The sequence below is a fragment of the Bombus affinis genome, chromosome 5 (assembly GCF_024516045.1).
Source record: "Bombus affinis isolate iyBomAffi1 chromosome 5, iyBomAffi1.2, whole genome shotgun sequence".
Taxonomy (NCBI): domain Eukaryota; kingdom Metazoa; phylum Arthropoda; class Insecta; order Hymenoptera; family Apidae; genus Bombus; species Bombus affinis.
The window spans coordinates 15,481,800-15,509,251 of record NC_066348.1 but is presented as its reverse complement, the minus strand read 5'-3'; the positions used below and the strand labels follow the sequence as shown (position 1 = coordinate 15,509,251).

At 46.9% G+C, this 27,452-nt stretch overlaps 1 protein-coding gene across 3 annotated transcripts in view; it reads right to left on the bottom strand.

Annotated features, from left to right (window-relative positions):
* The window catches only part of LOC126915954 (rho GTPase-activating protein 20-like), a 177,559-nt gene that overhangs the window by 110,903 nt on the left and 39,204 nt on the right, over nt 1–27,452 (bottom strand). For all 3 annotated transcript variants that reach the window (XM_050721200.1, XM_050721199.1, XM_050721201.1), the window contains exons 2-5: nt 26,241–26,430; nt 25,885–26,069; nt 14,323–14,368; nt 13,488–13,660 (exon numbers count right to left, since the gene is read on the bottom strand). In XM_050721200.1, the coding sequence (XP_050577157.1) occupies nt 13,488–13,660; nt 14,323–14,368; nt 25,885–26,069; nt 26,241–26,430 (594 nt within the window). The remainder of the gene's footprint in view (nt 1–13,487; nt 13,661–14,322; nt 14,369–25,884; nt 26,070–26,240; nt 26,431–27,452) is intronic.

The window sequence follows — 27,452 nt, the reverse complement described above, 5'->3', positions numbered from 1 at the left end:
CATGGCTGCTAAATCGTACGGACGTTACACGGTTCGTCTCGATCGGAGTCTCGTGGCGGACCTTGAAGTCGTAAAAGCGATTAGACCGCGGTGCTCGTAAACGTCAACGCGACGAAACGATCCATTCGCGAGTAGCGTTGCGATCTCGAAGGATTCAGGAAATTGGATTAAGCCTTAAATACGTTGAAACGCGTACCGCGGACGGCCGGATCGCGCTTAGAACCGCTCGAGATAAGGGACGGCCGGTTATCGTGCGTCTACCTTCTAAGGTACGCGTTGCACGGTCTGCTCGCTCTGCTCGCGGAGATATATACCCGGCCAACACCGACAAAGAGAATACATCTGGCCTCGCCGATGCGGTTAAACGCGGCGAATCGATAAATAAATTCCGCACGAAATTTTATTACCGCACGCGAACGCGTACGCTTCGAATCGCGGACGAACGATTTGTCCGGCCGGGGAAAGAGAAAGAGCCGCGCCGCGTTCAATGAAGCTATATAAATTATTGTATCGATTGTTTGTCTTCGTAAATCTTTAACGAGTATCCCGGTGATCGGTTCGAAAGCGATTCTAGAGAGAAGACGCGCATCGATCAATTTATCACGCGCGGTCTCCGTTTCTTTTCCTGTTCGATATACTTACGAACAATGCTCTCTTCCAAGTCGAGATTTCGATTCGCTCTCGAGTGTTCCTTCTCGTGTGTCTGTATGCGTGTGTGTGTGTGTGAGAGTTGTCGAGACGAGGAAGATTTCTCTCTCTCTCTCGACGAACATTCGATAGTCACGATAATTACGAATATTTAGAGTGAACACGCGTATGGCGGTGGAAAATTAAAACGATCGTACTTTTTTTGCGATATCTGAGATAAATAGGATTTAAATAGGAAGAACGGTGATCCGAAACGAGCAGGCGTGTCCAAAACGAATATTTCATGCATACCTTGTACGCTACAAGTTTGTATAGAATATAGCGAATAAAGAATAGCGTGGAAGAAAGAGGATGGAACCTACGGCGGTATTAAAGATCGTTCGAAGTAATTTTCGATATTAAAATACTTTCTTTCGACGCTGGAAACTTTCACGCAAAGATCGGATTATTTCATCAGCGAATTAAGTAAAACACTAACGGACAATGTATCGCGATCAAATCGATCGGATCCAGCTGCAATTTTATATAAAATAATCAACTTCCAATCGACGTTTAACTCGGTAATCCGATACTCTTGTCCGAGCCTCGATACAGGCATTACATGAAAAACGAGTCGCTTTCCTCGCTCTTCCTCTTTTACAAAATTCTTCGTAACGCCAAAGAGAAACCGGCCATGTATTATATAAGAAATAAACGCGGACACGTATTGCTCGCCGATCCGCAAGTATCCGACGATATAGTTCGTCGGTTCGATTGGTCGAATCGCGGCACGACTCTCTCGAACGCACACAACACGAAATATGAAATTGTTCGAAGGTGAGAGGATGCCGTGTTGCACGAAAGATACCGGAAGATATTCTCCGGAACGAGACTTCGAATCTCGCCAAGCACGTAGAGTATGTTCTCCCGGTACGTAAAGTCGCGGCGAAATTACGGTGGATTAAGATTTTTCCATAGGATCGTCGATGGTTACAAAGGAACCGCGTGTTCGACGATGATGTTCGCTGGTAACTTCGCAAACCAGCCGACACGGCGTAAATATCCGATCAATTTCAACGGTGTCGAATACTTTCGTCGGATGAATACCCCGCCTATTACAGCGAAATTGTAGAATAACCAATGGAATGTTGCAAATTCCACGTCGATCGTGCTTACGGTAGAACTTTCTTCCTACGAGTATCGTTTATACGAGCGACGTTTTAATTACACCATCCATCGAACTTTAACGGAGCTTGTATTACGCGATCAACCACCGACCGTTGTTCCAGTTAAATAAACGATTACTTTGTATCGAAGTTGATAAAGCGTTCGAACGACCTGTTCACGCGAACCTACCTGCTCCGGATAAGACAAAACGGAGTTGCGTTGTGCCAGAGCCGAGCAGATATTCGCTCGTGGTCTTGAAAAATCGATGAACCGATGGAAAAAGATTTGACGCAGGTTCGTTAATCGTGACATAAAGCTGGACACGTGGATGATGCAACCGATGTCGGACGATGCTGGTCGAAAAGGCTATGCCGAGACATGGAACTCGACTGGAACGCGTGCAGGCTGTCCTCTGTGTTGAAGGAATTCGCTGCTGTTGCAACGGATCGATATCTCGATTCTCGGTCGCGGATCAAACCGCCGCGAGCCGAGTTTAACGCCCTGCATGTAGGCTACTTTGCAGTTCCGCCGTGCACGACGGTGAAAGTGCACACAGGCGCGTGACCCTACCATGGTATGCGTGTACGTGTACGCCAAACGCGCACACATCCATCGTTTGCCGATTCTATGCACGCGCATCGGCGTGTCGCGCGAGTACGCGCCATCGGTCGAGGAAAAAGCATTTTTCTCGATGCGCTTCAAAGAGAATACGCGACGTAAGTACGTTTCGCGCGCGAATCTTCGCTGAAATATTTACATAACGGTCGGAACATACGGAATACGACTCTGGAAAAGCTAGCCGAGATTTATATCGACGGCTTTCGAGGCAGATGTTTCTTCCGTCGTTGCGAGGTTGGAGGCGCGCTCGAGCGGCACGCGCGAATTCCTTTTCATCGTTCGACGACGAAATTTTGTAACGTGCCTGGAACGTGACTGCACGAGATAGAAGCGATCGGTCACGATCTCTCTTCTGTTCTATCTCGCGAAAGAAAGAAAACACAATTAAACGTTTCACGGAGGTAAACTCGAAAACCATCGACGATAGAAAAATTGTAGAGAACAGGCTGTTCGCTCCGTATCACCGGAGTTCAAAGTCCTCCCGAGTAGAGTTCCATTCGATCGTTCGATCGTTGCATAGATCACGCCCCAGAGAGATCAAACGGCATGTTTTCTCAATAATTCAGCGCGTGCCTGGCGTTGCGAGCAGTTCGATGTTTTATTCATGAGGATCGTGGCGTCCTTTTTGTAATTACGCCAGCCATGCATCGCGCATAGGTGTCTCTCGATTTTCGATTCATGGCTTCGATTCAATCGTACACCGGGACGGTGGTCGTTCCATCCACGCGATTAATAATACTAACAAATTACTATCCACGGAAGCAACCTTCGCTCTCCCATTTCCTCCGCATAATTAATGATAATTACACGCCGGGCTCACGATCTTGCATCAACGTTCCCTTGATACTCTATCAATGACCGGGTCAATGATGTCGGGACAACCCGAACATCAATTTAACCAGCTTTTCCCGTTTCGCCATTTTTCCCAAGACGCTCCCTTTTTCATCGACCGGAAACCACGTAACCAACGGATAAATTTCCAAGTGGTGGAAGATTAGATCGCGAAGGATCGAACATCGGTAAGTACACGTGAAAACGCGTGGCTCGAGGCGAACTGCAGCCGAGCGGCATTTCCCATGGAGGTGTTTCCAGCCGATATCCGGCCGAACGTTCATCTCTGCCGCGAACCTACCGCGATTATATCCACCTTTCGAACCCGTCCTCTCGATAATAAGTAACTTTCATTTCCTCCCCCGACGGCGGCCTTTCCTCCGCGGCAGGAGCAACACGTGTTCGACTATAACTCGCCTCATAAACGGCAAACAGGTAGAGCGCGCCACGTTAATGACCTCAGCCTGTTCTTACTAGATAATTCTATCCTAATGAAACGATCGTTTTTATGGGATCCACCGAGTGGGTATCAACCGGCTGATCCGACATTCGCCGTTGGCTGAATGCGCGATTGATAGAATCGAGTTGGTGGAGAGAAGCGGGAAGACGCTTCGCGTAGATGAAAATAATTTGTCGTGCGAGAAATTCGGAGAAGGAACCCGACTGAAACTTTCGTTTCACCTCTCTATTTCCCGTGAACCAACATTTACCGCTTATTATCCTCGCGTTTAACGAGTCGATGAGAAGCGGATACAGAGAAATATTTGCATTCTTTCCTGATCCTTCACGGTCGATAGCCGTCCTCGAACAGGACAAGTACGTCCCGGGTATGGCTTATTATTCCAGAAGGCGCCCCGATGCTGCAGCAATTCCCCCGTGCTTGCGTCGCACGCAATGTATGCGTGACATCCGGTCCCTTCTACCTCGCGTCTACGCGTACATCTTTGAATTTTACTAAAAGGATCGCGGGTCCTCGTGTACATCGTGTATCTTCATCGAACGTCGTATCGGAATGCGACGTAACGTTGCACGGGAATATTTCTCATCGAAACGCGATGCTTCTCGGTTATCTTCCCCGCTAAAGTGATTATCGATGCATCACCTCGTGCCTGCGTCACCCCTTTCGTAACATGCCAGAGTTTCCTACCGTTGCGTAACGACGTCCAAATTCTTATTCCCTTCCTCCAGCGAACGATGCATTCCTATAGCGTTCCGGGTGCGGCGCCAAATCTCGCGTTCCAGTAGCTTTTCAAACAACCTCATCCAGTCGTTTGTTTTATACTTTCTTCGGTAGTTACCTAAATAAACCTTAGTTTCTCATTGCTATAATTTTAAAGCAACAAGATCGCACCCTGTGGTTACATCGAAAAAGATAGAATAAAATAATCCGATAATCGGGTAACGCGTGTACGTTTTGGTAAGCGAACTGTTGCAGCTGGTATAGTCGGCGTGGAATTGCTGCGCGAAATCAACACCGTTCCACCCGTTTCTTTCGGGTTTAACGAGAATTATGTTGGCCAACGTCCGCGAAACCTTCGTGGCAATTAATCCAAGACGCACCGGGACGTAAGATAGCGTTCTCTGGTCTCGCATGGTTCCGCGAATGATTATTTTAACTTATTGTTCCACGAAATTCCGGGAGGCATTTAACAGGCGCGAGGGTAACGGGCCCGTATGCGTACACATGCAGGCGCACACATCGAGTGGAGTATTTATATTCAGACAGAAAAGGTTGTACGAGACGATTCGCGCTCGTGCAAACGCGCCTTTACACGTGTTACTTACGACGTGCCGCAAGTAACGACGTTACGCGTGTACGTACTGGTCAGCCTTAAACCATAAAGGAAAGACGAGTGCGATACACGTGCGCGCCACAGTGTGTACAGTGCTTTACGACGACCGAGCTTTAACGACAGTGGCTCGGTTATACCGAATGAATATTAAATATAAGCGATATCGGTCTCTCTCTCTCTCTCTCTCTCTCTCTCTCTCTCTCTCTCTCTCTTTCTCTTTCTCTCTATCTCTGACATTCGTGGGCCGTGTAATCGCCCACGAGCAACGTCGACCCGCAGGGGCCACAACTGAGAATAATTGCCATTATCACGGTATCGCCCTGTAACGGAATCTTTACCTTCGACGTTCGACGTCTTTCTTACGGCCTCTTTGGTTTTCTTAACCTCTGTTATCGAAGCGTTAAATTAATAGCCGAAGGAGCGATACGTTCACGGGCTGAAAAAATGAAACAGAATGCTTCGCAGGATTCGCCAACGAGGATCCTTAACGTTGGCAGAACCCGTTGAGCAACCTTCGTCATCGCTCGATGAATCAGGATTACTCGAAAAGGATGATACGATCGCTATAGTTTTTAATATCGACATCGTTCACGGAGAAGAAAAGAAAACGTTGGTCGGAATCGATGGATGGGTCGCGAAGCTAATCGTAATTGAATAGAAGAAATTACAATTGAGGTGTGGAACGCGAAACGGACATAAATCAGCGTAAATGCAATTAACCGGTCGGTCGAGACAAGCGAGGAAGAAAGAGAAACATCGAATTATAGTAAAAGCGATACTGGCCGAACTACAGCTCGATTTCACTGGCCGTAATTGCGATTAATTAACCAGTTGGAGCGGAAGCGCCGGAGGCTGGAAGGAAATGAAATTCGAAAGTAGATAGGATCTTGATAGACGACGCGAGAATTGCGCAAACCCGATGTTTAATTAATTCCGATGACGAAATTGGCAAACGAACGCCCGTCCACAGCCTAGATACTAAATATCTACTTACTGATAGGTAAATCATCGGCGATAAATTTTCCCGTGTGATCGGTGTTCGAAGGAAATTAGCACAGATGTACCGTATACATCTATAGTGCAGCAATTACATAGATAAAGGTTAATTTTCGTTTCAACAATGGACAGCTCGTTAAAATCAATCATTCGACGATGTATGGGAAACGCGGCAGCGACAAAAACCCGAGCAACAAAAGACAAAGGTGTCGCAAGAATTGATAAATCAAACGATCTCTCTCCGCGAGCATTGCATAACGGAGCAATTAGCCTCGATTCTAACGAGAAATCAACCTGTCCGCCAGGTATGTGCGAGGAGCAACCTTTCGAAAAATCACGATCGCTTAAACAACCCATTGTTCTTTTCCTATAGACGCGAGTCCAGTCATCGAGGATGATTCCATCGTAAGATCATAGTTGGAAATATCAGGACCAGAGAGACGTCCAATTATTAATAATTAAACTGTCGTTCGAATTACGAAACGATGGTTAAACACTGGGCCGACTCGCGACGCGTCCAACCACCGACGATAAATTAACATCGCGACGATAATCGTCAGCCGCGATCGATTTAGTTTCGTTAGCCAGCCGATAAAGCGACTTTCCTTCGCCCTGCAGAACGTCCATTATCGCTTTTCAAGTAATCGTCGATAAATTTCCGTGCAAGGGATGCGCGGACGGGCTCACGTCCCTCAAGGGGAAAGCCGACCAATCAAGATACACGGATAAGTCGGAGAATTGCAGCTTATCACCGGCGATTATCGACGATTTATCCTCTTCGATACTCGCGGAAATATTGCCAACAACGTTTCTAACGATTCTTCTATAACGAAAAGTACACATTTCTTGTCTGATTTTTCCATCCCTCGCTGCTCTCTAGCATTCCTCGTTTCGATAAAAGAAAAATAAAAATAGTCGGAGCATTTGTACGTTACAAGATCAAAATACGTTTCCACTTTTACTTTTACTTTCGTTTCGCTAACTTTTTAGATAAAAACGTCGTTAGAGTCAACAAGTAGATATTAAACGTTTTTCGCAATGCAAAGTCACTGCTGAAAATGTAGCGACTCCGTTTGAAAGATAGCAGTTTTTTAAGGATAATACATATACGTATGTATAATAAATAACTTTTCCCTTATAAATTGCCATCTACAAGCACAGCAGTAATTTTTCAAAATATCTGCCATTTCGCCCATAATTCTCGCGCTTGCCGAGAAATACCAAGATACCGAGCGTAGGATAGTTGGCGCGTAGAACGTACCGTACAATCGTTGTCGGGCATGTCAATAGAATGTAACGCACAGTGGGCTTGGTTTACCAGCGTACCGTAAGCCCGAGACCAGTGGAATGCAAGCAAGGCGCAATAAGCGTCGTTTAACTACCACGAACGTGGCAATTATTCCAATAATTCGGGGTTGCGTAAAGGTCCATCGTAATTGTTTATGCCCGATTCCTCTCGACTGGCGTGGCTATATACGCGCACACTTATCCGTCGTAAAATTAATGCCGGCGAAAATTCTCCGTGCACGCGTGTAGGTTGCCCAATCAGCCTTTTCCACCGACAATGGCTCGTTACACGGTTTTTTCTCGTGCCACTTTCGTCTCGCCGTGTCCCGGGATTCGTTTCGACTCCCTTAGCGTAGTCTATTATTCTTCGCCGAACGGTAATTGCAGATAACCATTCTCGACTAATTGCCGTCAATTATTCGAACGTTTTCGAGGTCGTCCTAGGCCGGCTTCGCGTTTATGGTAATCGTTAGCGTTAAAATTTACGCGCGCCCGACTTGGCCGGTCGAAGGGAAACACTTACGTGTCCCTTGTTGCACGAGCCACTTCTATCCCGTGATTATTCCTCGTACGAATAATGTTATTATTATCCGGTCGACGCATACCGCGTAATTACTCCATTTGCGAGAAAATAATGCCGTCGATTATGCGCTGCTCTTCTCTATGCATACACGCCAAGCCTATGTAAGTAATGTCTATTGCTTTTTCTAAGACAGATGTCACGCTCGATAGACTCGACCAGTTCTCCCAGCGGACGGTTCAATTATCCGTTAACTATTTCATCATTTTTTGCCCCTGAAGAAATGGAAAGTACGAAAGTGAAAAAACCGATCGAATCGATAGACGTGTCAAGGCCACGCTAGCGTCTAACTTTTCTAAGGCCAATCCGATCTCTTCGATATGCGAGTCGATTCGAAGCATCGTTCTACTCGCGGAGAAAATCAACGCCACTAACAGCGAATCTTACCGAATCGCGCGACGCGATTTTATGGCGAATCGATTAGACCGCGTTCTTCGGTGACGCTTCTTGCACGATCACCAGCTATGACTAATAGCTTTCGTTGCATTATTTATAGCAATGCGCTGATGGATTCCCCGGCGATTTACGCACCTACGATGGAGAAACGCGCCCGCGTACACGATACGTCCGGAGACAATTTCTTTCCAAGTTACTTGCGCGCCGTGTTTACCCTCTATCGATACGCGTAAAGGTCATCGTGCGTGCTTTCGTCGAAAATTGCTGGTCGCACTCGGCCGATTTATATCTGCGGAAACGCAATTGATCGCATCGTTCGCGGATTCGTTCGGTACGACGAATTGTAAGCATCGCGAGATCCCTGTCGGCTATGGTTAAGCCCGAGGAGCGATACCGTGCTCCGACCTTGATAATAATTCCAAAGAATAAGAGGAATGCGCGGCCTGAAACGGGGAGACCTTGCAAGTGCGCGTCACTGTAGGTCTTCCTCTGCCTCGTCTTCCATCTCGTCCCATCTTCTTCTCATCTTTTTCCTACAACTTGGCGACGATTCTTCGAATTCGAGAAACTGGTCCGGCAACAATTTGTTATCCAGACGTCGAAGCTCGGATCGATCACTAATAACCTTCTTCTAGTTCTTCCTTTTCTTCTTGCGTTACGTGACCGTCGTCGAGGGCGCGCCGAGAGAAACATTGTCCCTTCGTGCTCGTACCTGCGTACGCAGTTTCTACTCGTAGAAGTCTAACAGCGTCTCCTTGGGCCGGAACGTACTCAGGTACGTCGTTGACGGAGGAAGTCGCGAGTGAACGCGCTTCGACGCTTTCAGGAAACAGGTTACGGGTTGTGTTTTTTAATTATCATCGAGCAAAATCGTTGGAACATGCGCGGCACCGAGAGGAATGCGCACTTATTCAGGAGACAAACACGGCCGCGTTTGCATGAAACAAGAGTTCGCGAGCAGCTTGGATTGTTTCTTTCATCCGACTCGAAGATGGCATAAATTCCTACTCCGTACGAATCGTTTCTCCGGATTCTCGGTTTTTAAACGGCGCGACGGCGATCCGCCGGGCTTAATTAATTTACCTGACGGCGTTTTATTTTCCATACGGACACCGGCGTCGCGTCGCGGCGAGTGACACAATTTATAGCAAAGTAAATTCTCTACGGTCGCAACCGGGCCCGATTTGCTCGTTTTTCCGAGTATCGCGTCGCGTCTGCTCGTCTTTAAACGGTCCGCCATACTGTCCCTTATATTATCGCGTTTATCGCCCATCAAATCGTCTTTCATCCACGCTTGAACGGAAGAGAAAAAAACCCTAGCTCGTCCAACTTGCCAGATTGCTACTCCCATCGCGCTGTGTGCAAGCAACTTTGTGTAAATCTCTTCGCACAAGGCTGTCAATTATCATCGTTCGGTTACCTGATCGACCATATTAGCATCGTTGTCATCGTCCAAGCGTATCGTCGTTATACCGCGAAACTATCGGCAATATTAAATAATTCAAGAGGCAGAAAGGGAAAAAAGACAAAAAAGAAATTACATTAAATATCGCGATAAACCGACGATCTTCCTAATCCCCGTTTGAACGCGCAAAGGGGGTAATTCCATTAATCGAATATTTGTATCTCCTTGTTAGCTCGAATGGGTTCCATTAACTCGGAATGAAAGATCCAACCAATAGTACCATCTTCGTTTCAAACTGTTGCGCAATTCGAACTATCACCGATAAGAATCCTCGAGGATTCTCGAGATATCCTCGAGTGAAAAATCAAAGATTCTTTTTATTCTTACAACGTAAGAGAGATCATGCAGCCGCTCATATTCGTTTCCTGCGATAATACATCGAGTATATTTCCACAGTTCGAGAAGCATCGACTAACGTCAGAATTTTACGCCGAGACCATCGATGAGAGCGAAAGATCGTTTATCATTCGCGAAGCATCGCTCCGTCTGTTGCGTACGGCTATAATCCACTAGCTAGGGGAAACCGTTAGTATTTTACGCTTTTAATTGCCTACACGATGATTCCTCGCTTTAATGCTCCTAACTATTTCCGCGACTTGTGCAACGGTCTGCGCGAACAACGGTGATGGCTATATATTTCTAAGACGCGCGCATCTTTAGAAAGCTCCGACAGAAAGAGACAATATACCTAACCGAATCAATTAGATCGTAAAGTATTTGTACGCGTCCCGGAGGCTTCACCTTTCACAAAATTATCTCGCTGCCCCTTCGGGCAGAGCACATATTACCGGCGTACGACGAGTGCACCTCGTAAATCACTCGTCGTTCTGCAACACGCCAAGGTAGAAGAGAGAAACAATGAGCGCTTGCTCGGCCGCGTATATCCGAACGCAGGTGCGTACCAAGCGAAGAACACCGTGTAGCTTTCTCTCGATTCGCGAGTGAAGCGTTTTCTACGTCGCCTAGAATTTCGTTCGCTTCGACTCGCTAGGGAACAGATAGCTCGGAATGCGACAAAAGTTTACCGATTTCTTTTTAATGCGTAAGAGTAACGTTGTAAGTGACAAAAATTGGTCATATTTTATCCGCTCTTTGTAATTTCTCGTTTGGGTAATAAAAATTGCCACTTTATATACGCCCTGTACTTACGATCGAGCACGTTATTTACGGTATTACGTCGTATCCTATAGAATGCTTTGTACGAAATTCGCGAAACAATCTGGTTTACAGCTATAAATAGCTGAAAAAGATTTCACGATGGAAGAAACTCGTGGTATAGAAGAGCGTGTAAGATATCGAAGGGTGGTTTCTGTAACGCGGTAGGCGGTAAGACACGTGTACGGATGGAACAAAATGTAAGTTTGGATTTGCAACCGGTGGATCGAGCAAGCAAAGCAAAACGGGAACGAAGGTGACGCGGCCCGGGGAGCTGATACGAACGAGTACCGGAGTGCCAGGGACACCCACGTGTGACAAGGCATCGCATAATCTACCCGGACATTTAGCGTAGGCAGGGTACTAGCCGCGGTGGCTACAGGTGCTTCGATGGGCAGGTGAAATTTCATAGCGAATAACGCGATTAATCCGCTATGCTCCGGGGAAAAGTTTCAATTACGTGGATACTCCGGCGCGAGGGAAAGCATGGAAAATCGGAATGATCGATGCGAATGCATCAACATTAGCGCAACCAGACGATAGGATAGATGATATCTGAGAATCGTGGTCGGCGATCTAATGAATTTTTCTCCCATCAAGCGGTCGCCGAGCATCGGGGTACTTACTTTACCGGAGAAAAGTTGGCTGGACGGTGCGAATTTCAAAAGTAACGAGCGATACCCGGCAATGGCGATATTAGGGAGAAACGATGTTGCTCGTTAAGTATTCACGACAAAACCACATTTACCGAGAGGCCTGATCGTCGTGCTACGAGCATTAGGTATACGCGAAGATACTCGGGTAGCTGCGTGACTTACAAGCCTCGAGTCTATATTTCAACGGGCGTTAAAGTCGAGGTCGATTCCATCGTACCGAGAGACGCTGTTCGAAGCGTCCGATCATTACACCCGTTATAAGCTGTCACATAGCTCATCTCACACATGCCGCGGTCCCGCACACTGATACCCCGTCCGGGGTACTTTGCCATTTTTTCGATTTTGTAATCAGCCCCGCATCGACGCTGGCTAACTTACGCGCGTCACTTTCGATCTTTCTTAAGACGATTCACGCACAAAACCATCGACGTACCGCGAGGCTAAAACCCATATTCTTCCTTGTAATTATTCCCGCGATACATGTACGTACCTTGATATAGGGTAAGTTAGAGTTATTCGTTCGGTCGGTATATTCGGTACGGATATTTGGCTCAGATCGAGCAATTTTCACTGTTAATTCGCTAAATTAGCTCGTAAGCTGCTTTTGACAATAGACTCTTTGACACGTTAACGATACACGGCGAAATTGCGTATTGTGTGGATTAAGGAGTGCGCGTTCCGGAATGTAACATCCGCTCGTCAAGAGGCAAGAAGTTTGTTCGACGTACGATATTTTCTTCTTCTTTGGTCGTTGCGCCAAATACGCGTAAATCGTACGTATAAAATCCCTAAACCGACTGACGCAAAACTTAGATCTCGTGAATGGTGCGACTGTGCTGGTGTACAGCGTAAACCTAACCGGCACGATGTCGCGTGTTCGATCATCGAAATGAAAGTTATTGGAACGATGATACACGCGTACGTGAACGTTGTTGTCGATCGGTAAGTGATCCGATCGGGAACATCGACAGCTTCGTCTGTCTGCAGACGCGGCAGGAACTCGAAAGGTTAACCGAAGATGATGTTCTTGTACACCGTTGCGTCACCAGCCGCGTGATAGGACTTTCACTGTGAGCGAACACGACGACGATCTCTCGTCGTTCTTCGAGAAGCGGTAAAAAGACAGGGGCAGGTCTCGTTATTGCTTCGAGATCGTTAAGGTCAATTACCATGGTCGATTTCTCGGACGCGAGAAAACGCCCTCGACGTAATTCGTCAAAGGCGCTCCGGCTGGAAAAACGCCGGTTCCTTTTCGCCGCGAATGAGCGTAATTAAAATTAACGAGCGCGCGATTAATTACGCACGTATCCACGACAGAATTCGCTTGAGATATTCTCGACATATATCAGCAACGTGCTCGTAACACTGTACAGTGGCTCGCGAAAGTACCCGCTTCGGTACCTTTTGCGAATTGCTTATTTATTCGTTCGATCGTTTGACGAATATCGTTTGTATTCTGTATCGTCAGGTTTCTTTCCTACGTTATCGATATACTCGACGGCGACAGTCGAGTGCGATTATAGCGCTAACGAGATTTCGAAATGTTTTTTATAACGCATAAAGTATGGACGATAAAAGTTTAAAGTTTTCTATGGTTCAAGCGTTCAAATATTTCCACTAGTCGGTGTACGTATAACACGAAACGGCGGATACTTTAACGCCTTATAGATTAGTGTGCTAAAAAGTGAAAACCGTGTAGCTGGTCGAGCTAACTAACTACCGTATATTTCATCCTCGAGCCGAGGATCCTATCGATATTCGTGTCGACCTATCGGTGTGTTTCAACGGATCTATATTCTCGTACGTTTGCTCGAGGTGTTGTTTCTCTCGAGCTGGTTCGACTTAATCGCCGGGATAATTCGATCGCTTACAAGCAAACATCGTGTCTCTATTTCATGTAGCTATTAATAACTTACCGGTAGAAGAAGTAACGAGGATGGGGAATGCCTGGCCGCGGCTTGCCTAAGACTAAGAAAGTGCAGTAGGGGGTCCTCGGATGCTCTCAGCTCGTCCAGAATCCTCCTGGCCTCGCCGTAACTCTCCAGGTATTCCCAGTAAGAATTCCAAAACGAGCCAGGGAATAAGTCACCTGGTGGACACACCGAACGAGGCAATTAGATACCGTATCGAAGTCGGTATACCCACTGTGCTTGACGAATTCGATAAATTCTCTCTCGGCTCGTTCCGATCGTCCCGAGAGAGACTAAATCGTGGGCTCGTTGACCCATTTTAAGAGGATGATCGACGATACGAAACATAAAAGAATGAGTGAGAGAAAGAGAGAGAGAGAGAGAAAGAATAAGCTAATTATACGAGACACACTGGAAAGGCATGCAAAATTTATCCGCGATGATGGAATAACCGTGAACGAGAACCTCGCGTCCAAAATCTTCTTCGAAATGATTCGATTCAGCGATACATCATCTCGCTACCTTCCCTACGAAACTTATTTCCGTTCGAGGATTCCTATCTTTTTCTCTCTTTTCCACCGTTCTTCGTCAGGTGGGGTCTTCGCCATCACGGAACAGACACTCGCGCATCGGCAATGATTTACCATCGAATCCTTCGGCCTTTTTACGTCCTTTCCCCGACTCCATTATCCGACTCGGTCTCGCCATAGACTTCCTCGTGAAAGACACCACGACCTATCGCGATTTATATTTTTCTTTGCAATCTTCGCGTTCTTTCGCTATCGTATTACGGTTCGAGCGTCTAAAGAAAATCCGATGAAAGACGAAAGCGTACACTCACCCGATTTGAAGGTACCGCCATCCCAATTCTCCAGCGCTGTGCGGATCTGAAAGAAAGCAAAACAGCCATGGTAGAATTGCCTCTTAAAATACAATGACCAAGATAGGAGGAAGGGATGGGAAGAGATACGGGGGACCATGTATAATACATGATGTATAATGCCCGAATGAGTGGAGCTCGAGGGGCGCCATACGCCAGTTTTATACAACGGGCGAGTTTCAACCGATCGTTTGATTACTTTTTTATACTCCTCTTTACATCCTGCGCTCGATAGCCTTAGCGGACAATTGATCTTTTTCGTGCGACGAAGAAACGATATCCGAGAAGAAAAACCGAAACCGGCGTTGCTTTCTCGTAGCAAAATACGAATTAGGCGGCGAACAAAAAATTAAGGCGAGTATCCGGACCACGTGCAATTGGATGTCGAACGGAATCGAGAGACCCGTTGCTTTTACGATCTTTCGAAGGAAATGACGATCGAATAAAAATACAGAGAGGAGAAGGTGAAGACATTTTTCAAATTTACTACTTCGGTCTGGACGGTGGTTCGATGGTTGAATCACGTCCTCGAAACCAACTTGTTTCGTTGAATTATAACGCGGCATTATGCCCGATCAGCACGCGAATAAGCTCGATAGTCCTTAAGGCTCTTTCTATTATTACGTTACAGCGTGAGTGAAACGAGGATGAAATTCTCTTCGAATAAAGGAAAAAAGAAAGAAACAAAATATCCGGATACCTATCGATCTCGATGTCGGAATATAAATACTTTCTTCCGATAGAAAATTTTTCTGACAAATTTCTAAATTGATTTAAAAATGTAAAAAAATACGTAAACGTCCGTAATCTGACTTTTACGCGCAGACAAACTACTTTTTTAAACGAACGCTTCGACTTTCATATTTCCTTCGAAACCACTTTCTAGCAATGGCGACTCGCTACTCGAAGCTCGATGAACCGATCAACCGCGTAGATGCGAGGACTTTGTAAAGGTACGACCGACACCCACTTAACTCTTTAACGAGTAACATTGTCACGAGAGAATCCACTTACGTTTCCATTACAGTAGGTAAAGGGAAAACGACTGGTCCGCGCGGCGTGTAAAGTGGCAAGACGCTTGTACAGCAACAGTATCGACCTTATGTTAATCGGCGCGTTAATGGTTAATTTCAGCGAGGCCGTAAAATCGAGAGAAAGTTGCGTAAATAAAGGCCGGCGGACAGGTGGTACCCGTGGGCACGGTATTTGCATTTCTTATTTCAATCAAGCGGCGTTACATCGAATAAAAATATTTATCGTATAGTTTCGACTTCTTTTCGGATCACGCCGTGCCAGGGCAAGCGATTATCGATGATACACGGTTAATTGCCTGCGAGCTACGAATACGTATCTATCATGGACACCGTGTAATCATAATAAAATTGCTGGCCTCTGTGCGCAGCTTCGCTAACGAGCAATTTCTTGCGCTTTAATTGCTACGTTTTGCGTAGACCATCGTCGTCCAACGACCGAGAAATCTTTATGCAACTTTATCCGCGTTTATCGCGGATTTTCGGAAGTATGTATTACAAGTGGATAAATACGCGTGTAACCACGCGTAGTTTCGTGCATCTCTGGCACGTGTTCCGGAGTAAATGAACGAGAGAAACGTCCGACTACCAGTTTGAGAAACGGTCGTCAACCTTCTGTTATCCGTACCTTAAAAAGGCAGCCTACGATGATGACCCGCTGAGTCATAAGATACGCGATAAGGCATCTAAAATGGGGTGACGAGCCCGTTTATATCGTGCGCGGGTGTTCGAAATCGCTTGGTCTTTTAGAAACGTTTCTCGATTAATTCCCGAAATCTTAGAACTCGTCGCTCGAGGGAGTGATCGAACGCGGTTGCTGTTATCGCGTTACGAGAAAAAATCTCGATGGACTCTTCGATCGGTACTTACGATCGGTGATAAACCGCGTCGAGATAAACGAACGAACGCCGAACAAGATTGGAAATGAACGGGTACCGATGTGCGATACGTCGATGTATTCGAACGTGGAGGATGAATTTTCGCGGTATCATTCGTTAAGTTAAAGTTTCGATAAGGACGTATGGGATTGGAGCAGAGGGTGCAACGTCAGCGGGATGACGGCTGCCGCCCGAGTAAATTGAAAAAAGGGACGCGTGTGGTTGTAAGGGGCATCGTATGGTTGTCGGTTGCATTGTCACGTCGGCGACGGCGCGGCGTGACGGTGCGTCGGCGTGTCGATGTGTTTCTTATTGTCAGATACGTATCTATGTTAAGCGCACACGCAGTGCATGCGCCCATGCATTTATGCAACGCATTATACGCGCCGGCGAGGCCGAGCATACGCCGTGACCCATTCATTTCCGAGCGTTATTCTCGAAAACCCAATCCTAGATTAATTATAAATTATTCGTATTCATGAGGCGCTCTACCGGCTAGAGAGACTTTATAAATCGCTTTGGAAACTAATAAAGAAAAAGAAAAAGAAAAACAGAAAATATAGCCGGCAACCTCCTCGTTAAACCTCTCTTTCTCTTCATCAACATCCAACTTTATTTTCCAACGTTACAACAGGGAACAAAGTCGAACGACGTTGTCTTGGCTACCGTGGTTCACCACTGCGTCAGATTACGATGCACAGGCAGTCGCGAGACAGAGACGAGGAGGACGAGGGCATTCCTCGATATCTAGGTTCGTGGAACAACGATAGACGATCGTAGCCGATCACCGATTATCTCGAGGACCTGGTGAATATTACAGAGTCTGCGGAGTGTCCAATTTTTCCCTGGTCCCTCTCTCCTTTCTGCTGTCTCGCTCGGGCGAATCGTGTGCGGAGACGCGCATCCTCTTGGAGGCGGTTTTAATTACACGTCGCGCGACCGCGATCGTCCCCTCGGGCCTGCATTATCCATCCAGGACGAGCTCTCGAGGATGAGTACTCCGGAGGGCGTTCCCAAAAAAACAGGCCAGACCACGTGTTATTAGGGACTACGCGTGGGCGTTTCAACCACCCATTATTATTTTATAGTCGTCCGGACGGTCTCTCTATAAAGATTTTTTACCCTGTGAGCCGAGATTGAAGATCGATAAACGGGATATGCACCTGCGGAGTGGCACGAAGATACCTGCTCCATGCTTCTTCTTGTCGCATCCATCCAACCACGATGTCAATACGCTTTTCTATTTCGCTTATGTAAATCAGCTTTTTCATCCGGTACAACTGAATCGCATTTTCGCCCCGGCTCTCTTAAATAATTACACGCCTCGCTGCATTTAAATGACAAACAGGTTTTTTCCTCCAGATATATCAATATAGGGGAACGACGAAAGCACCGTGGGTTTATAATTAGGTTACACGGAATTTTTAGATCGCCACTGATCATCACCTGCCTTTATCGCGACGCTTCTTATTTCTTATCATTGACAACGTTCGCACGCGCGAACTATACATACTCGATCTACGATTATACTCGATAATCGATACGCGATTGCATCCTGTTTAACGTTACATTCATGATCAACCGAGCTCGCCAGCTTCTTCGTTAAAACGAGACGCGTCAGATACGTGTTTGTCGTCGCGTCGTCGCCATTTCGTCCCGTCGAACGAAAGTGTAAGAGAGAGAACGTTTAAAGCTGCTCTAGTTTCGATCGAGTAAATCGTTCGTGCTCGTGGCTCTTTCAGTCTCGTCTCGATCGCGTTTTTCCGAGTCACATGCTCCAACGGCTCGGCTTTTGTTGCTCTTCGTTTATTGACACTGACGCGAGTTGGAAGACTTGAAAGAGCCACGCGTGGAACTCGTTTCGCGTTGTCCCAGTTTTCTCAAATCATCGCAAATTAATGACAAACCGGCAAAAAGGAGCAACCGGAGACCGACGATTTACGACGAGCTGTTCTGTTTTACCCGCGATTTTTCGAGAATACGTTCCACTTCTGTCACGCGGCCGGTTTGTTGGCGTAACGATCACGACGAGGAACGCGTTTCACGCGATCGAACCCATCCACACGCGTGAATCGTTCCCTTACCGGCACGTGAACGACAATTTCGGCTGCAGGAAGCTGAATCAGAGGCGGAGCTAGCCACGTGGGCAGCGCATAAATCTCTTCATTCTTTTATCGCCGGGTTAACAAGGCTCCTACATACACGTTCGTCTTCGTTGCTAACGAGAGCGTTGACCGCGCGTCGATTGTGCAGAGAAAGCAGATTCGCGCTTGAAAAACCTTCTTTCTCTTTCCTACTGCTAACTGCTGCGTACACTCAACCGATGGTTATCCAAGATACGTTATTATTACCTTTGATGTTCCTCTTCGATCATCGTTTCGATGTCGTAAAGAAACGTATGGGTTGAACGGAGGAATAAAATCATCGAAGCGGAAGCGAATTCCCGACGTACGTTTAACGTATATATTATTTGGCACAGATCAATTTTTTCATACGCGAACTGCATTTCAAGTTAGAACGGCGTACGTATTTCTCGCGATACCGATTCGGCTACGATACGTAACACCGTGAAAAGGGAACAACTGGAATTCCAACGAGGATTATTACGATTTACGGGACGGCATGGATACCAATGAAAATTTATCGATCCGTCACGATCAACGTCGATTCGGACCGACTACGATCGTAACTCCCACTGGTCACACCTTTATTCTCCGAGCAATCGATTAACGAGTGGCTGGGATCGCGATGCTTAATTTCTCTCGGCTCGGTTACGCAAACCAACCGTTTGTTCGATTGGCAAAAGCTAACGATGGAACTCGTTAACGAACTTATTCTTCTGAAATGCCAAAGTTTGACGCAATACGCTTTTGCATCGCGCGAGTCTCGGACGTTGAATCCGCGACCACGAAACAACGTGACACGCGAAGGCGAAACCGTTTTACGAACGGAGGCTACGAAGGAACGTGTCCTGGGTTCGCGCACACGACGAACAAATCTGCGTGCACCGCGGAACGCACTTTCTCCTGTCTGAGATAAAAGCCGTGCCGCGGTGAGAGCGATTTGCGATTTTCTAGGGTGTCGGGAAGTATCGGTTTGATTGATGCACCCACCACCACGACACGAGAGCATTGTCCTCGTATTCTTTCTCTCGATTTCCATTTCGAAAACCATCTTCCATCGCACACGCAACGCGGCTGCAGAATTTATAATAACTGTCCAGTCTTTTCGATCGTCGCGAAAGTCGAAGGGATCGCCGCGGCAAAAAGAAAAGGAGAGGCTGGCTTGGGTGAATTTAGTTTTTAAATTCGGATACACCGACAACGATTAATTTGCATCTGCGAAACTACGTTATTAATTTGGGTAGCTTTTTAGGACCAAAGACACGAACAAAAGATATTCGACAGAAGGTGAGAAGAAATTAGAGATATTTAGAGATAAGCAGAACTAGTCCCATTAGCAACACGATCAAAACCATCGAAATTCCGCGTCCCTGTATTTATCATTTCCTGCTACTATCGCGTTTCTCATTCAACGGCTACTCGACGCCCCCGAGAGCTGGCTCGGAAATAAATGTCGCTGCCGAAAGGCGAAGCCCAGAGGTGATCAAGCCCCCTCCACGTCGATAAATTTTTTATTTCTTCGACTCGTCCTTTCTTTCGATTCCTCGTTCGAACCCTCCTTCTTCCCTCTTATCCTCGCGTTAAAAGCTCGCGCGTCATCACACGGACGAGCGTTACACATAATCCGACCGTGGAATTTCTTTGTCGGAGAAGACAAGTTCCCGGAAGGCGTAGATGGAAAGGTTGAAATCGCGCGTATTAAACTTGCCAAGTTGGTTGAACATTCGTGACGAATTGCTATTTAGCAAAGCGATCGCTACTTCTTTCGTAAAGCGAAAAACTTTCTGAGCAAACTTCTCTTTCTTCTTCGCTGAGCGAAACATTGACAAGACTCTCGCATACGATAATACGAATTCGCAAGAAATTAACGCTCACTCGGTGTAGGCTGGATCGTTTCTGACACATTTTTTAAACTTTCACTCGATCTCCATCGTTTAAGGCTTAATAAAATACACACACATATATATATATATAATGTACGCAGAACGATAACTGTAAAGATTATTAATGCAATGACGATGCGGATAGATCCAGGAGAAAGATCGTAGTTGCTAATAAATTTGTATTTTTCTCACGGACGAACAACACATTCGACGGGTCCGAGAATGGAAAGCGGTTAGAAAAATGTCGCAAGTGGATATCGAGGTAAAGGACTTTGCCGCGGCGCGTCGTGCGAGAATTAAACTGGACCGTGTCCGCCCCACCCCCGTCTCAGAAAAATAAGAGACCCTTGCCGATGAAATCGAAACCGTTCTCGGCGATCCGCTATCCCAGCAGTCCACTTTCCCAACAAAATACCACCACGTTTATCCACTTTCCTGCGACACGATCGTCTCTCCTTTTTTTCTCGTTAACCCGCGTGTGCTGTACGCCGCGCGGCACATTTTTTCCCCTCGCTGCTGCTCTACTTTCTACCCGCGTCTCCTCTTTTTCCGCGAGTCAGGAAAATGAAAAGAGACAGAACGAAAAGAGCGTACGAAGGAAAGAGGACGATAGAATGGCCAAACGATGCACTAATGCGAATAAAATTACGCCTGCCAGAGCTCGTCCGCTATTACGGACTGCTTCATTGGTCGATGAGCGAGGTGGTAAAGAGGAACTCGACTCGAGCGTCGGTATCCGAGAACTCTTTCATTTCTCTGCGATAATGTATACGCTGCCGGATGATTGCACACCGGCTAATTAATTTTCCAGCATTCTTCTAACTTCCTTCTCGTCTGTTTCACCTTTTCCACCCTTTGCATTCGGAATGCGCGAGCCACCGCAACGCGCGACCTTTTCGATTTTCTACTAGAGCTATCTCGCGCAATAATTTACCAGCCGAGGCGAATCGGGCGAATTGCGAGTTGTATTCTCGTCACGTGGGATAACATTTTCTTGCAAAGTTTCGTCTCTTTGGTTACCAAGCTTGTTAATATCACAAAATACTGGTACTGGCGTAACATGTCAAATTTCAATAAGAGCGTCGGTTCCATGGTACAGGATGATGCGAAGAAGACTCGTCGTAACTTGCAACGATAAATTTTTCCTTTTTCTCCGACAATGTACATATCAGCTCGTGTTTTTCTTCTTCGTCCGTGGCACGATTACGGCATCTACGGTGTAATTAACATCCATAACCATCAAACTGGATTACGAACAATATCCGGCTCGTGCTGCTTCGTCTTGAGATTAGAGAAGGACTGTTAACCGCAGACTCGAACTGCTACTTACTCATTAGCCGACCGACAATGAGCGTAAAGAAACGGCTCCATGTACATTTACTTTTCAGCCAAGCACGTTGATTATCGGCGAGTATAGCAGGATCGTTGGCCGAAACTCAATCTGTAAGTACGTTTACACGGTCTGATTAACATCTATGGGTGGAGGAATTAGCCGAAGAATCGTGGAATTCGGTCACGGAGGATCGGTAACGAACGGTGTTTGGCCGTTGTAAGCGTAACGTTTCGTTTGCACGGATTTTTAAGCGATCCAAGGTCTCCTCCGTCGAAGAAGGCATCGCGCGAGAGACGAACGAAGGCCGGACGGACGATCGCGTTCCAGAAAATTCACCGAACTCTCGTCGCAATCTTTTGGAAAGAACGAGTCGCAAGAAAGGCGATATTCGCGAGATCATCGGCTTCGGACGGTGCTTTCACATTCTCGCAAAAAAACGTTGACCTGCAGCTGCATGAATATTACCGCGACGAATACGGACACGGATAACGATGATCGGCACGATATGACCAAAAACGATCTTCGTCCGTCATTTATTATCGCGCATGTCCACCAGATTCACGCACGAGTAATTTCATTTCTGCTCCATTCCGTGTTTTACTCTTACGACCGAAGTAGACCAAATAAATCTCCACTTTCTTCCTCGCTTCTTCGATTCTCGTCTTCGCTCCGCTCATCCGAATCTTATTTTTTATTCCTAATGAGAATGAGAATCGATCCTGCGAGATACACCGTGCCGATCCACTCGTTTCGTACGCAGATAAACACGACGATTATTTTCTCAAAGTTGCCCCGCAATTTTTCATTTCTCGCGTATATTACTTTCCGCTTTGTGAGACGGAGAAAGCCGGTTGCGAGACGAACGTTCGATACGATTACGAGGAATTAATCGATCGTTGTATCCTCTTCCGTAAACAAGCAGATTCGTAAACAACAAGGAAGAACGGGAGATACGGGAAGAGGGTAGAAATAAAAGATAGCAGGGCGTTGGTTGTCGCATTGGCAGTGGCCGGGGCAACGAGCGCAGGTGCACGTGCGCATCGCGATGCAGCTACTCTCGAGCCGCCGCCATGACCGCGGTTACCGTGGCGCGTTGCTCTGCCGCAAAAACGTAATTTACGGTCGTAGCGAGTAGAGAACGTCGCAGAGAAACGGAGAAAGAAGAAAGAAAGCAAAAGAGTAAGAGAGCCGGATTGGACCAAAAAGACCGCGCCAGACTTTACATCCGTCCTTCTCGAAATTCTACGCTCAATTGCCGAAGGAGAGACGCTGCTCCGGATGACGATGAAACGATACAGAAGAGGACGAACGAGGGATCAGTCGTTAGGGACGATACTTTTCGTGGAATCCTCCGAGGTTCGTCGAGGAAGCAAACGGCCAGAAGAGGCTGGATCACGATGGATAGCGACAAGGTTTGAAACGGTTCGAATCTGTACGTACGTACGAAGCCACGGAAGAGCATCTTAAGTCGCTTCTCCTATTTTTAACGGGCAAGCGATTTCAAGATTCGCTAGGTTGTCTTGATATTTGCTTTTGGAAATGGACGAACGTTTTCTTCGTCTCTTCGAAATTTTGAAAATATCCTTCGTCGTAACGTTACAGCATCGAACGCGTCGAAATATTCGTTTGTCTTAACAGTTATACCCTTAGCTTCTACGAAACTTTGTCGATGTCTTTGCGTATCTAACGAATTCTTTTCGTTTGTAGATATTTCACGTCGGTTTAATCACGAAGTGACGTTAGAAATGTACGTATGGTGTTTTTCTTCCGTGATCCTCGTATTCCGTGGTGTTGAAAAACCTCGAGGCTGAGATTCGAACGCCCATCGCTAGCCACAGGACGCCACCAGAACTCGAAGAATCCTTGGAGCAAATAAACGTACGAGAATGAGTCCCTCCTTGTTCGTCGAGTCCCTTGGCGTTCTCTCTGAAGAGAGAAAAACGGAGAAAGAAGAAGGGAGCGTGTACGAGGAAAAGGAAGAAAGACGGAACGAGTCTCCCTCGCCTTCCAGGTGCGCGATTGCTTCTAATTGCCCGCGCTCTGGCCCCAAGGTGCTTCCAAAGTGAAATTGCTCTGTGGCAGCGGAGATCGCGCCAACAGCCGACCGGCGACAACAAGCCCGGAATAAAAAGGGTACAGGGAAGAGAACTGCCGGGTTCGTGCGCCGCTTCAGAAACTGCCTGCCATTCGAAGCGTTTTCATTAATTAACCTTCGGTCCTGCGCGAGGTTTTGCGTCATCCTGACGATCTCGGATTAACCTCGACCAGTTTCGTATACGTACGTAGGATGGCTGACGTTCGCAAACACCGTCTTTCCTTTCGTGTAACTCTATGACAAAGCGTCAGATTCCATCGATGGATCGAGTCAAATCGCTCGGATGAATCATTCCGAGAGAGAATGGCGAATATAAAAGGAAATCCGTAAATAGCTATCGTCTTGTCGTAAATTTAACGTAAATTTAAAATTATCTTCGACGCGCATTGTTTCACAGCAACGACGAAAAGCAAAACGAAAAATTAATACAGGGTGTCCTAAGAGGAAACGTCCCAACTGACGAATTACAGGTTACTGACAAAATGTCGTTTCCGCGAACGTAAATCTATTCGCTGGTTTAACCATCATTCCTATCCCATCGTAGACGTTTCATTTCCGATCGTGTCACTCGCGTTGCGTATTGCTCGTATCGTTTCTTCGCGTATCTTTCGCTTTTCCTCGGACACCCTGTACGCGATCATGTTGCACAAGTTGGAATCAGATCGAGTGATATTCCATAACCAAAGGCGTTCTCGAAAATATGTTTCGCAACGACCGAACGTAGAAACTCGAAAGAGAGCCTGTAGGTGTCTGCTATAATTAATCCACGCGTCGATCGTAATAATCATTTCGCGCGAAAAAGATCGGTGTCTCGGTCTCGGTGCGAGATGCATCGAGAACGGAGCGTATATTTGCACGGTTTTTGCGCCAGAACTTCGTTATCGATGACCATCGGCGTCTCAGCGCGCGGAATAAAGAAGGTAGGCGTTTCCTCGGCGAGTCGGTTTCGCTCGAATCCCGCGGAACGATCTTTCGCCGGCGCGAAGAGAGGCTTTTTCACTTTACGACGCCGTTGCATCCTCGCGAACTCTCGCTGCCTCTTGTAAAAGTCAATATTTATGAGGATGCTAACCACCGTCATCGCTCATCCCGACTCGTTAACCAGCTCCGCCGGCGTGGCTTTGTGTTTACATCCGAAGGACAGCCATCCTCTTTATTGTCAGCCCTAAGAAAACACGTCCACCGTTGCATCCAGAGTAGCCAACGTTCGTCCAGCCCCGGGCACCATCGCCTTATCAGTATCCGCTCTGTCTGACCACCATATTTTCCACGGTGTTTTTAGTGAAAACACCTTGCCCGCCCGACCAACGATCATCTCTCTACGCTTTCTTACAACCGATTCGGAGAGACTGGTCTGCGCACCGAAGTAAGCTGTGAGTTCTGCCTCCTGGCTACTCTCGGTAGGTGTTTACATTGTTGTATAAGAAACGCGCCAGGCTTGCGGAGCTAACTAACTGGACATTGAATTCTAACGAGGGCTGTTCCAGTGGAATTTCGAGCAAGTGTCTAGATCTTTCGTACTGTATTCATATTGTGTCGAGCGAACGCTGAGGCAATCGTGAGATCGACAGTCGCGCGTTTTTTCGCACAACTTCGACCGGATCGTATTTCTCTGTTAGAAAATTTCTTCCAGAGGAAAAGGTTCTTTCGACCTTCTTGCAACGTTACGAGCGCTTTTCACCGTTGAAAGAATAATCGATATTGGAGTATAAAAGATGCAAAATCGACGAGAAAGAAATGTTCGTGCGCAACGTGGAATCTAAATCCTCCATAAGGAAGCTCGAAGGCATAGGGTTTCCTCTTTCTTTCTTTCTTTTTTTTTTTTTTTTTTTTTGGACGAAAAATAATTCAAAGAAGAGATACAACGCGAAAAATGGTCGCATCCGCCATCGTCAGGAATTCCCTTTCGCGAAAGGTTGCGCGGATCGAAGAGTCAAGCGTAATTGCGACACGCCAGGAGAAAGGCACAACGTGGTCGAAGTAACAGGTGCCGCGCGAACTTGAACAACGTGGCTCGATTCGAGTGCCGCCATCTCTCAACCGAGAGCTTCAGTCAGTCTTGCGATTAGGTCAGAAATCGGTCGATAAGAAGAGCTCTACCATTCGTGTAGAAAACTGGCGCGTATCGTTGTCCAAGGACGTTACGAAATTCGATACAAAATTCTTTAAATTGCACTCACCCTTTGACAATGTTCGGAAGTGACCGCCGAGAGATCGGCGAGCGGCTGAAAGATAACATCGTGAAATTCGGGATAGTTTCGCGCCAGCGGCCTTGCGTACAGCTCCTTCGCGCTGCACAGAGCTTCGTGGTACTCCTCCTCGGCATGAAGAAGCTTCTCCGTAGCTCTGTATCGTCTGTCCGTATCTGTAACACAAAGAAACAAAAAACGGACGATCGCGTCACTGATTCACCGGTTAGAGCGTAACAGCTATCGAGAAGCTTCGTGTATCGACGTACGCGTCAATAACGGTGATAGCGTAGAGAGCAACCGACTTTTTCAGCGAATAAAGTCGGATCGAAGCGGTGGAAACTCACCTCCTATCGGATCGTACTGTCTCGCGGAGTCCTCGATCAGCAAAACTTCTCCGTGCAACAGAGCAACATCGGCGGCAGGATCGATCTCTGCTCTGGAGCCAGCGAGCAACAATCGTGGCCTGCAGACCCGATACTTCAATAGCACGGGAGCAACCACGGACGAAATAGCTCCGGGAGACGCACCAGGTAGCTGCAATCAGACATGGCAGATGGTCGATAAACGTGTAGCAACGATAAACAGTCGCGACAAGAATCCAAGCTTCCGCTATCGATTTACGCGTCTCGTATCGTAATTTATATTTAATGGACACGCGCGCGATTTACAGATACGATCGTATATCTGTTTCGATGATATCCATGAATCGATAGAATACAAATCGTAGATCGATGATCGATCGACTGGAAATTTCATGACGAGATTCGAATACATCCGAATACCTTTCACACGTTGTACGCGTAGAAGTAAAAACCGTTAAAACTGTTTGGCGCTCGAAAACCTTGGAAGACATGTTTCAAAACCGCATGGACCGTCGGAAATTCCGCGAATTTTGCGGAAACGAAAAGCTCGGTGATCGATGAAAGGAAATTACCAGATTGACTCGGATATCCGATAATCCAAAGAATCGTGCAGCCAGAGTCTGGTAGTAGGTAATAACCACGTGGCTTTGTAAAGTACAACTATATTCCATCTACCCATACGTTTTCGCTTCGATCCACGCCTTCGATGAATTCCAACAAAGCCAACAAGTTTAATCGAAGTTTAAATCGAGCCATATAGCCGGACGATGGTAACCGCGAGAGTATCGATTCGTCGGGGCCAGGCAAACGAAAATTGTAATGTGTTGCACGAGTTCGTGGTTGCCCACTGTGCTTAACCCGCGACCTCGTTGGTAACCTTACGCCGGCGTGGCAATTATCGCTGGCACAGTAACGGGTCGGACAATGCAATTTAATCTCGGTTTACAACAGCCAAGCTTACACCCGACGCCGATCTTTTCTAATCGTCGTTCTCGGAATGGCTTGGAAGAGGAGAGCGATCGCTAGACGCGGGGCAAGCGACGCGAACGGGATTCTTTCTTCTCGACCGAATAATCGACGGTTCGAGGGAATCGGGCAGAGTCGGATGATCCGGTGCGGAGCGTGCGATCACCCAGGATCGACGATACGATCGGTATGATTGGGAAGAATCCGGTAGTCGATGAGCTCCACGCC